This window comes from Lotus japonicus, chromosome 3 (assembly GCF_012489685.1).
Source record: "Lotus japonicus ecotype B-129 chromosome 3, LjGifu_v1.2".
NCBI lineage: Eukaryota > Viridiplantae > Streptophyta > Magnoliopsida > Fabales > Fabaceae > Lotus > Lotus japonicus.
In genome coordinates this window covers 38529317-38541912 of record NC_080043.1, presented here as the reverse complement: position 1 = coordinate 38541912, position 12596 = coordinate 38529317, and the positions used below count along the sequence as shown (strand labels likewise).

General features: G+C 40.2%; 1 protein-coding gene across 1 annotated transcript; it reads right to left on the bottom strand.

Moving 5' to 3' along the window:
- Nucleotides 1-9358: 9358 nt before the first annotated feature.
- On the bottom strand, nt 9359-12252 carry LOC130742461 (probable WRKY transcription factor 69). The gene is made up of 3 exons (XM_057594567.1): nt 11923-12252; nt 11672-11815; nt 9359-10144 (listed from the first exon to the last, which is right to left on the bottom strand). The coding sequence occupies exons 1-3, from the start codon at nt 12072-12074 to the stop codon at nt 9619-9621; spliced, it is 822 nt and encodes a 273-aa protein (XP_057450550.1). The 5' UTR covers nt 12075-12252; the 3' UTR covers nt 9359-9618.
- Between the last annotated feature and the right edge of the window lie 344 nt (nt 12253-12596).

Genomic DNA, 12596 nt, shown 5'->3' with positions numbered 1-12596 from the left:
AGGTTGGTTTCAGGAGAGGCTGGGTGATTGCTGCTGTGAGCTTCAGAGGCACCTTGTGGAGAGCCCAATGTTAAACATTTGAGCATTTGGTTCAGAGGTTCCAAGGTGAGGTTCTGAAGTTTCAACCAGAGGATGGGTGATCTAACTGAGGATTGGTTAGACACAGATTGTTCTGGTTCAGGTTCTGGTTGGAATAGCTCTAGTTGGTCAGGGGCAGGGTGAGCTTGTTGAGCCAAAGGGTCTGCCTCATGTAAAGGATTGGCCAAGATAGGTTCATCTGGGTCAACTAGACGTTCAGGTCTAGGGCCAGGATATCTCCTAGGGCTTGGACAAGTGAGATAATATTCTTTCTAAGGTAGACACCTTTTCTTTCCTTACTTCCATGAATTTTCGAAGGGATTCAGAGTTGTTGAAGGAGAAGAATCAGCAACATTTGTTGGGAAGGATACGGGTGTAAGGGCTGTGGAAGAGTCTATATCCGTGGTTCTGAGAGCCAGAAGTTCTGATGCTCTTGGAACAGAGTGATCAGAAGTTCTGGGTCCAGGTTCTGTTTGGGTAGGCTCTGGTTGCTCATGAATGATGGGTTCAGAAGTTAATGGGTTGTACGGGATGGTAATGGGAGAGGTTGGTTCTTCTGTCCTAGAGGGTTGGTTCTGGAGCAAATTCCAGAGAGGTGCTTCAGTAGGAGAAGGTTGAAAAAATGAAGACCTTGGGGAATGTGGTGGAGAGGTGGTTTGTGCAGCTGGTTGGGACTCAGGAATAGGAGTGAGGGGATTTGAAGATTGTTTGAGCAGGGCTGATATGGGGAGTGCATCAAATAAATTCAAATCATCATCAGAAGCAACTACAGACTTACTTGAATGTGCTGATGATCTTGTCACTCTGGCAGGAGTTTCAATCCTTCTGATCACTTCAGCAGCTGGTTCCACCCGAGTAGGCTTCACCACAATTCTGACCTGCTTCTTCTTCTTCTTAGGAGGACCATCCTCATTATCACCATCATCACCATCATCACCATCATCGGGCTTGCTAGTTTCATCATGCTTTCTCTTGGATTGACCAGCCTTCTTCTTTTTGATCAGAGGGACATCTGATTCCTCAGAAGATTCTTCTAGGATCATCTTCCTCTGAGCTTTCTTCTTGATAGGAGAAGGAAACTCTGGAGCTGGCGGCAGTCTGCTGAAAAATTCATCGAGATCAATTTCAAAGCCTTGAGCCCTTAGGTCTTCAACATAGCACCTAATGGCTTCAGGATTGTCAGCCTGTGTCCACAGAGGGTAGTCATTCAGAGGCACCCTTCTACTTCTGATCTCAGAAGATGTGTCTTCATGGGCAGGAGCAATCTTCTTCTTGACTAGTCCCATTTTCTTTAGAGAATTTGCAGTGAAGACATCACTGACAATGGTGGTCAGATCCTCTGTGCATCCAGCATTTACCAGATCTTGAATGAGGCCACTTTCAATGAAGAGATCAGACAACAGTCTCCCAAAGGGAATATACTTGATTGCTGACTTGATGGAGGCAGTGGTACGAGACTTCCGGATACACTCCTTCAAGTAGGAGAACAGGAAGTAGGGAAGGCAGATCTTCTTCTTGTCTTGGATGAAGAACAACATCGCCTTCTGGTTGAAGTTGATGTAGTCTGGGGAACTGCCCTTTGGTCTCTGGTTTATGCAGTGGAGCAAAATCTTGTGCCAGATCCTGAGCTTGGGATGAAGGTCCATCACTTTGTAATTCGTCTTGCCCGGTTTGTAATTGGTGTACAGGGCCTTGTTGGTCTCATCCTTCGTCTTGGGTTTCAGCTTCGATTCCGTGAATTGGAAACGATACCCAAAAGCAGTTTCTGCACCCAGCAGGTTCACGAAAGACTTCTCTGTAATGATGATCTTTCTTCCAAGAATGTGAGATACCACCTGAGTATCATCGCAGTCGGCGTGCTTCCAGAATTCCTTGATCAGTTTATCATACACCGGTCCTCGAAGCCTGTTGAAGTAATTTCCCCAACCTTGAACTTGGACTTCAGGACGAAGATCATACCCATTTGTAGCAAGGTTGTCGAGGTCGAATCTCCATTCTGCCAGTACTTGAAGTTCCTCAGGAGCATAAACGCAGTGAACGGCACAGCCCCGTTCTGCAATTGGAATAATCTGCTCTTGAGCTTGACCTTGATCTTGAGTCGGATTCTCAGGGCCCCTTTGACCCGTTGCTAGATCAACTACCATATGAGGGAACTGGGTTGCATCTGCAGTAGCTCTTCTGGTTTGACTCACCATTTTTGAAGCGGTTGAAGGTTTAGGTAGAAGATGAAGGTTGAAAGATGAAGAGAGATCGAGAGAGAAATCGAGGAAAAGCGGTTTTTGAAATAGCAAGAGAGAGAGAGTAAAAACCGAAAGTGAAGGAGATCGTGTGTGCATAGTGGGTTTTGACAAATAACCGTTGTTGATTCAAAAAGCAATTTAAAATCAACGGTTGAAAATTAAAGATAGATAGTAACAGTAAATACACATATCACACACAGGAGAGAAGCACATCTACACGCAATCATGACAGGCTGTCACACGGGCACAAGGAACTATGCATCAGAAATACTGACACACGTGTTGCTGTCTCAGCTTCAGAGTCAGTACCAATGGGTACACACACTCTGATTGAGTTACCTTCTGGACTAGACATCTTCTGATCAAGAAGTATCATAGTCAGAGGTTCTGATCCATCTTCACTCTGGACAAAAGTCCATGTTCAGATTTTTCAGAATAAAATTAAATCTATCCTCTGCTAAGGGCTTTGTAAAGATATTTGCCCATTGATGGTCAGTATCAACAAACTTCAGAAGAAGTACGCCCTTCTGTACATAATCTCTAATAAAGTGATACTTTACCTCAATGTGCTTTGCCCTTGAATGCAAGATAGGATTCTTACTCAATGAGATTGCAGCAGTGTTATCACAATAGATTGGGATATTGCTCTCAAGGATCTGATAATCCTCCAGCTGATGTTTCATCCAGAGCATCTGAGTGCTGCATATTGCTGCTGAGATATATTCTGCCTCTGCAGTTGATAGTGCAATGGTTGATTGCCTCTTGCTTGCCCATGAGACTAGATTGCTTCCCAGAAATTGACAATTTCCAGAAGTACTTTTTCTCTCTGTTCTATCTCCAGCATAATCAGCATCACAATAACCTGAAAGCTTATACTCTGATGTTTTCTTATACATCAAGCCAAGGTTAGTGGTGCCTTTCAGATACCTTAGGATCCTCTTAACAGCAGTTAAGTGGGTTTCCCTTGGATCTGATTGGAAACGAGCACATAAATGAACACTAAATAGTATGTCTGGCCTAGATGCAGTTAAGTATAGAAGTGAACCTATCATGCCACGATAGAGCTTCTGACATACTTTACCACTTTTATCTTCTTTCTCCAGAATGCATGTAGGATGCATTGGAGTCTTGGCCACTGTAGATTCCAGCATATTGAACTTCTTCATAAGTTCTTTAGTGTATTTGCTCTGATGGATATATGTTCCTTCTGGTGTTTGATCAACTTGTATTCCCAGAAAGTACTTTAATTCTCCCATCATACTCATCTCAAATTCAGCCTGCATCATCTCAGAAAATTCTTTGCATAGAGATTGATTAGCAGAACCAAATATAATATCATCAACATAAATTTGCACAATTAAGATATCATCTTTATAAGTCTTGCAAAAAAGAGTTGTATCTACTTTACCCCTTACAAACTCATTCTCCAGAAGGAATGAGCTGAGTCTCTCATACCATGCTCTGGGAGCTTGCTTCAGACCATAGAGTGATTTCTTCAATTTGAACACATGGTCTGGCTTCTTCTCATCTTCAAAACCTGGGGGTTGATGAACATAGACTTCCTCTGAAATATAACCATTTAGGAAGGCACTCTTCACGTCCATCTGATGTAGAACTATGTTGTGATTCACTGAAAAAGAGATCAACAGTCTGATTGCCTCCAGTCTTGCTACTGGAGCAAATGTTTCAGTGTAGTCTATTCCTTCCTGCTGGCTGTAGCCTTGAGCAACTAGCCTTGCCTTGTTTCTGACTACATCTCCTTTCTCATTCAGCTTGTTTCTGAATACCCATTTTGTTCCAATTACATGGACACTCTCAGGCTTCTTCACTAAGCTCCAAACATCGTTCTTGGAGAATTGATTCAATTCTTCTTCCATAGCCAGAATCCAATCCTTGTCCTGAAGAGCTTCATCTATGGAATTGGGTTCAATTAAGGACACCAATCCTTTCAGACTGAGCAAGGTCTCTTCAGAGGGTCTGAAGGCTGATCTGGTTCTGACTGGTTCGTCTTTGTTGCCCAGAACCAATTCCTTAGGGTGAGCTGCAGTGATTCTGCTCTTCTTCAGAGTTTGTGAGTTAGAGGGACCAGCTTCTTCCTCTGGTTCATCTTCCTCTGGCTCAGCTTCCTCTGGAGCTTTGCCTTTGTCAGAAACATTAATGCTTAAATCTGCAAACTTCTCAACTAGCTTTGACTGGTCAGAGTCAAGCTTATCGTCAAATCTAACATGAATAGATTCTTCAATAGTCTTAGCATCAGTATTATAAAATCTAAAACCTTTAGATCTCTCAGAATAACCAAGTAATAGACACTTAGAAGACTTAGCATCAAATTTATGCAATCTATCCTTAGTATTGAGAACATAACAAACACAGCCAAAAGGATGAAAATAAGAAATGTTGGGTTTTATGTTCTTCCACAATTCATAAGGAGTCTTATTCAGAATTGGTCTCACAGAGATTCTGTTCTGAATGTAACATGCTGTATTTACTGCCTCTGCCCAAAAGTGCTTAGCCATGCCAGTTTCTTGGAGCATGGTTCTAGCCATCTCCTGAAGAGTTCTGTTCTTCCTCTCAACAACACCATTTTGTTGAGGAGTTCTGGGACAAGAGAAATCATGTGCAATTCCATAGGAATCAAACAGACTCTCAAACTTGTCATTCTCAAACTCTCCACCATGGTCACTTCTGACACGCACAATCCTACAAGCCTTCTCGGCACTTCACATTCTGAGCCTCCAACTCAGATAATCTGATCTTATAGATGTTGTTCTTCCTCTTGCTGTTAAACAGAACAGAGCCATCGATTTGACTTACAGCCCGGCAGGACTTTTGATTGAATATAACATCATAACCCTTGTCAGCTAATTGACTTATAGACAATAAGTTATGTGTTAAGCCGTCTACCAATAACACATTATCAATGCATGGACTACTATCTACACAAATAGTACCAGTACCAACAATTTTACCCTTTTCATTTCCTCCAAAGCCAACTTCGCCTCCAGGCTTAAGTTTCAGCTCTCGGAACATACGCCTTTCTCCCGTCATGTGACGCGAGCATCCACTGTCCAGATACCATGATTGGTGTTTCAGTGGAGCTATCAAGGATATCTGCAACATAGATAATCTTGTCCTTAGGTACCCACTTTCTGGGTCCTCTCTTGTTAGTTACCCCAGAGGTTATGATCACCTTGGGTGTCTCAACATGATATTTTAAAGGAATATTTGCATGATATTTAGTCATAGAGAAGGATCCCTTTTTAAGAGGGTTTTTAGCAACTTTAGCAGGTAAAGGATCAGACAATATGGTACCAGAGGGAACAAAGCATTCATACAAGGATTTAGCTTTAGACACAGAGGGCTCATTTCTAATTGGTTTAGAATAGCCAATGCCATGCATTCCATTTCTGCTTACGCCATAGATCATTGAAGCCATTAAGCTTCTATCCACGCTTTTAGCTAGGAATCTTTGAAAAGACTTTTCATACTTAGATTCATTTCTACAATCACAGGCATCACAGGCAACAATTTCTTCTAACTTAGCAATCTGGTTCTTAAGCACAGAGTTGAAATTGATCAAAGCATGATTATCATTTTTCAATTCAGAAATAATTTTCTCATGTTCAGAAGGAGTCTTGGAAACAGCAGATAAGTCCTTTTTCAGCTTCTTATGCTTAGACAATAAGGAGTTATATTTATCCATGATATCAGACAATGCATGTTTCAGTTCAGAGGTAGAGAAAGAAGCGAATACCTCATTTTCATCGTCTGAGTTAGGATCTCCTTCTGATTCTGAGTCAGAGTCAACAGCTCCCTTTGACTCTGCTTCCTTGTCTTTGACAATAGCCATGAGTTCTTGGATTTCACCATCAGAGTCAACATCCTCTGACTCTGATTCATCAAATGTCACCATCAGACTCTTCTTTGGCTTCTTGTCCTTCTTCAACTTTGGACAGTCACTTTTGTAGTGCCCTGATTCTTTGCACTCAAAGCATGTGACTTCCTTAAGTGAGGACTTCTTCTGACCGGAGGATTCAGACTTTCTTTTTTCCTTTCCAGAGCCTTTGTATTTGCTCTGCCTGTGCTTTCAGATGCGATTGAGTCTCTTGGAGATCAGAGTCAGCTCATCTTCATCAGAATCTTCTGATGCTTCTTCAGATTCCTCTTCTTCAGCTTGAAGAGCTTTTGACTTCTCAGCCTTAGCCTTTTCAGATTTAGATTTCAAGGCTATGGACTTTTTCCTCAGATCTTGCATCTCTGAGCGCTTCAGCTCATGGCATTTCAAAATGCTGATGAGTTCTTCTAAACTCATATTCTCAACATCTCTCGTGAGCTCTATTGAAGTCACTAAAGGCATCCAACTTTCAGGAAGACACCTGATGACCCTTATGACATGATCTTTTGTTGTGTAGCTCTTGTTGAGAGGTCGTATGCCAGCTACAAGCAACTGAAATCTGGAGAACATTTCTTCAATGGACTCATTTGGCTCCATGATGAAGGATTCATACTTTTGGATCAAAGACAATGCCTTTGATTCTTTGACTTTCTTGTTTCCTTCATGAGACATCTTCAGAGATTCGAAAATGCCTTTCGCAAACTCACGATCTGTAATCTTCTGGTACTCTTCATAGGACATAGCACTTAGAAGAATTGCTCTTGCTTTGTGATGTTGTGAGTACAGCTTCTTTTGATCTGCAGTCATCTCTGACCTTGGGATCTTCTTGCCATCTGCATCAACTGGACGCTCGTAGCCATCCACAATAATATCCCAGAGATCTGCATCGAAACCCAGAAAAAAACTTTCCAGTCTATCTTTCCAGTATTCGAACCTTTGACCGTCGAACATAGGAGGCTTTGCATTGTAACCATCTCTTTGAGTTTCACTGGTGGTGGCAGCCATTGTTTTTCACACCGGCCCGGATCACTGAACACTGTTAGGTGTGGTAATCAGAACTTGCGCTCTGATACCAATTGAAGGTATGAAAAACGGTAGAAAGGGGGGGGTTTGAATAACGTTTTCAGTATAAAGCTTCCACCTTAAAGATTTTGACAAATCTTTCGAGAACTTAAGTGCTAAAGATAAGAGATAGAAAAGCACACAAGGATTTTATCCTGGTTCACTTGATAAATCACTCAAGCTACTCCAGTCCACCCGTTAAGGTGATTTCTTCCTTCTTAGAATGAAGGCAATCCACTAATCAGGTAAGAGTTACAACTGCACTTGAAACCTACAAGTGACTAACAATTACACTGACTTAGCTCACACTAAGATTCACTCTCTTAGTCTTCTTTAGGATCCGATCAACCTTGATCTCCTAAAGGAACTAAACAAACTGTTTATCAAAGAATTGTTTACAAGAGATTTGCTTCTAAAAAGCTAATAGTAAACTCAATGAATTTCAGATGAAAGAAAGCTTAGAAGAATTTGAATTTATCTTGTGCGTATGTGAATGCTTCTAGCCGCTTCTTTCAGTCTTTAGTCTCTTTATATACTCCAAGGATTAGGGTTGAGCGTTGCATGGAAAATGCTACCGTTGGAGGGCAGTTCTGGAAAATCCAGCTTCTGCTATGTCTGAGACTGTTAGGTAGGTCGTCAGGAAGGTACAGTTGCTTTTGTACTTGGATAGCGACTTGACCTTTAAACCTAGGAGACTTCTGATCAGGGGAATGCTTCATATTGGAACTTGTGAAGCCGGTTGATCAGAGTCAGAGGGAAAGCCCAGATCCTCTGACCATTGTTTCTTCTGATTCTGAACTCAGAGGGAAGTACATGGTCTTCAGAGTATCTTGCTTCTGGACATCAGAATTTCACTAATCAGCTTCTGGATCTTCAGAGTCTTCTACACCATCAGAATATCTGAGCCTTCAGTGTTTCTTGGTTATCAGACTTTCTGGATCTTCAGAACTTCTAGTGACTGAGTCCACATCAGAGTTTGTATAACTTTAGAACTTCTGAAGCTTTTCCACTGTTCATACTGAACATGGTGAATGCGAAAGCGTTGCTTGGGTCGCTCTTTAACACAGTGCTTCTGATTTGTGTGAGATTGAGTTGAGGTCAGAGCTTGTAAATAGCACACTCAGAAAAACACGTTAGAGTACCACAATTGTTCATATCAAAAGGTTAACTTGTAATCATTAAAACATAGAGTTATATTACTAGATCAAAACTTGATCTTACACCACCAAAACCTAAGATTGGAAGGAAACGAAGATGCAGAGATATCGTCGACGCCGCCGCCGCCACCTCTCATCCCACCGCCGGCGCCGCCACTTTCTTATTTTCCTCCTCTCCTCTCTCTTCGGTCAGAATCGATAAGAAGGTGGTGGTGGTTTTTTTTTGTTTTTTGGTGAAACTATATTAGATAATGTTAAACCAGATTAAATAATTAGTTAAAAAAAATTAACCTGGAAAGTAACCTACTACAACAGGTAAATCTAGGGTGGTGCAACCTTACAAAAGGATTTTCTTGTGTAAACTAAAAGAACCCAAAAATATTTAGTAAAAAAAATTTCAAGGCCGTTTGATTTAGTAAAAAAAAACTTGATTGCGTGAGTGACATTACCCTTGAGCCGGCCCTGCAAGTAGATCTTGGAAGAAAACACAAAATCAAACACACTAAAACACATATATTTGGGTTTCTCGGGGCAAAATAGGAATTTTCAATATTAGAACATATGAACGATGGTGGATTAATGGTAAAATTTCACTATTGCGGTGCATGTGAGTGATTCAAATGTACAAAATACAAAACTAGAAGAATGGAATCATTGGACCTAACGGATCAATTCTGCAGAAATGGTCCTGCTAGCAACTACTAATTATTTATTCAAATGTACAAAGCAAAGAGTGAAAGGAAAAAAAAAAACTTGAATTATAAAATAACTTTTTAATTATTTCTTTACGTTTCAATTTTTTTAATGGCGCACGATTTTCAGGCGGTGAATATTATACTCCCTCCGGTCCTATTTATAAGCAGCAAAAAAAAAATCACATAGTTTAAGAAATGTAGTTAAACTAGATAAAATGCATTAAATATGTCTTGAATCAAAATAAACTTCCAAAATTACCCTTTGTTATTAGTGTTGGAAAGTGGGAAAGAGAGAGAATAATTAATGAGACACATTTTACAAGCTAGAATTAATAAGGGCATCATTGGAAAAAAATAATTAATATAGCTCAAACTTTCATTTGGTTCTTATAAAAAGGACCAAGATTTTTCTTCTCTTTCATGCTTATAAATGGGACCGGAGGGAGTATCATCTTATGCAACGCTGGACACAAGAAAACGGTCCAGCCGTGTTATCCTGTGATGCCATCACACTGTATCGTGCTGGTGCTCAGAATATTCCTTCGCCGGAAAACCGCCGAACACTCCGGCAACTCGCCGAGATCGGCAAACAGCGACTCGTCTTCCTCCCTCATCGTTAGCATCACATCCTCCACCTCGTCGCAGATCGGACTTTCAAGAACGCCGGTGGAGGCCACGTCGTCGAACCACCCGAAATCTGCGTGGTGGTGGTGGTGGCCGAGCAGAACCGCCGAGTCGCCGGTGAATTCCAGATCGGGATGCGTGGCGAAAACCGTCAGATCCTCCTCCGGCGGCAACATGGCGGTGGACTCGGTAGGCGTGGCGGGAGTGTCAGCAGCGCCGTCGCTGGAGGTGGTTGCGGTGGCGGAGGCGGCGGAGGAATGTGATTTGGGAACGGGGAGGGAGTGGTTGTGTTCGTAGGAGTAGGTGACCATGAGCTTTGTGGGGTCCACGCGGCTTCTTTCAACTTGCTTCCTTGCGGGGCATCCCTTTGAACTGCTGCATCGGTAGTATCCCCTGTATTTCAATATTCAAATTAAGAAATTAATTAAAAATTGTAATCAAGAGAAAAAATGGCCATAGAAAATGTTAAAATAAACAAGAGTGATGTGGATTGGGATCATAATCCAAAACAAGGGAAAATGACACTTTTTTATTTAATGGATTGTAAATGTTAGTTGTTAGAAATGTTAGTAAATTAATCCATCATTCGGGTTCGAACCCGAGACCCTTCACCCTTTACTCTTGTTCAATTCTGATGTTCATAGTTCTTACCACTTTAGCTATCCTTCTATGTATTTCTTGGATATGTAATATTATCCTCTAAAATACATTTATATAATTGTAATGTTTTTTTTTTTGAATATTTTATATAATTTGTAATTTTTTTTTGAACGTATATAATTTGTAATTTAGTACTACTGAAAAGTATAATGTTCTTTTTTATAAGGGTATAAGCAACATCATTTAATTTTTGTTTTGTTTGAAAGAACATCATTTAATTAAATATGAAGAGGATTGAGTGTCAAATAATTGTAATGATAATTTATTACAAATATTTTTATTACAAAGTGTCATCTATTATACATTTTTTATTATTGAATACTTTTTTTCTTCAATATTGTTTTTACTATCAAAATAAAATTTCACAGCCCAACGGTAGTAAAATAATAATTGTTTGAACTTTTAGATTGAAAGTTTAATAACTGAAAACAACAACTACATTCTTAGAGATATTTTTTACCTTCACCACGTCCAAATCGAAATATTAAAAAAATCACAAATAACTTTTACCACAAAATGATTTTGTAAAATTTAAAGCAATAATAAAATTTGGTTCAAATGGTTTTAGTATTTTTCCCCCCTTTCTACATATATCTCATTTTCTTATACATTTATAAGCGGCAACTATGTCCTAATGTGATTTGATTCACAATTGATATTTTGTTGGCAAATAAGTTTCAACTATGCCCTAATTTGATTGATAATGCAGGCAACCTGCATTGATAAACGCAATATTACACGTAAAAGTGTAAAACACACACAACAATCACATATGATAACTTTGTTTATCTCGTGAATCCCATAAAACACGCTTAACATCATGGTTAAATTTGTAACTTCAGCATACAGATCATTGAAATACGCATCAAATAATTGAGACAAATTTTCCATTCACAAACAAAAATATCAAACAAACAATCCATGATAATGACTTCCTCGCCGGCTCCAGATTTTTATATTCCCTTAATCATTCATGGCGTGACGGCAACGCGGTTCACACCCCGCGTATGCCATTACAACAACCTAAGCTCTTAACTACCACCCCATGCGCATTTTAGCACAGCTGCCGGTTTTTTTCCGGCAGCCGCCGCGGCCCAATTCTCCTCCATCCTCCGCCATGAACTTCTAAATTAAGTTACTATTCCACTACCAAATTTAACATCAAATGATGATCTTAAATTAAGCTAATTCTCCATGGTTTAATAAATCTAGAAAATGATGATGATTAAGAAAAGCAATTAAGGAATTAGGAATGTGTACCTGGGATAAGGGGAACCTTTGATGGGCTTCTGACCGTACTTTCTCCAGGCCCATGAATCGGACGGTGGATATGTCTCTCCTTTGCTCTTAGATCCATCCACGTCACCGATTGGTAAAGTCACCACCCTCTTCTTCATCTCCCTCCTACACGTATAGTAGTATCATGAATAACTCTCCAACGGTTAACCACCTTAACTTCCCAAAATAAAAAAAAAAATCTTAAAAAAGGAAAAAAAAAAATAAGGTGAAACCTTTTCTTGGGAGATGGTGCTTCAGTTTTTATGTCTTCACCGGAAGAAGGTGAAGCGGGCCCGGGCTCAGAGATGGGCTCGGGCTCAAGGTCATTTGGGCTGTCAGAGGCGTATAATTGCCGGGTGTTGATTTTGAATCTACGGTGGTACATGGTGGTGATCTAGGTGGTTGATGATGGTGGTGGTGGTGGAAATGGTGGTGGGGTGTGAGGGCTGGCCGGAAAATGAAGGGGGGTGGGTTTTGAGGTGGTTATGGTGATGAGGTGAGAGTGGGAGGAGTGAGAGAGAAGAAGGGGTTGGGGTAGGTGTTTAATATGAGCCGCCATGGTGACAGATTGGCATCAGTGTAGTTTATTGTGAACGTGCGAGCAAATAACACATTTAATAAACATTTCATGGAAGGGATTTATTTGATGGAGTAGGGTTCATGATAAACTATAAGCTTTGGATTCATTCATTGGTTGGTCTGTCGTCATGATTAATTATATGAGACTAGTATAATAATTATATATTCATGATTATTAGGGTTAATATATAGAATATGCTGAGTTGTTGTTGCAATTTTGTCTTGTTTATAAGTTGTTTTCCCATTGCAGGTTTTTGTTCAGTGGAAAGGCATCTAAATTGAGAAAAATCGAAAAAAGACAATACCAAATTATATGTACATGCATTTT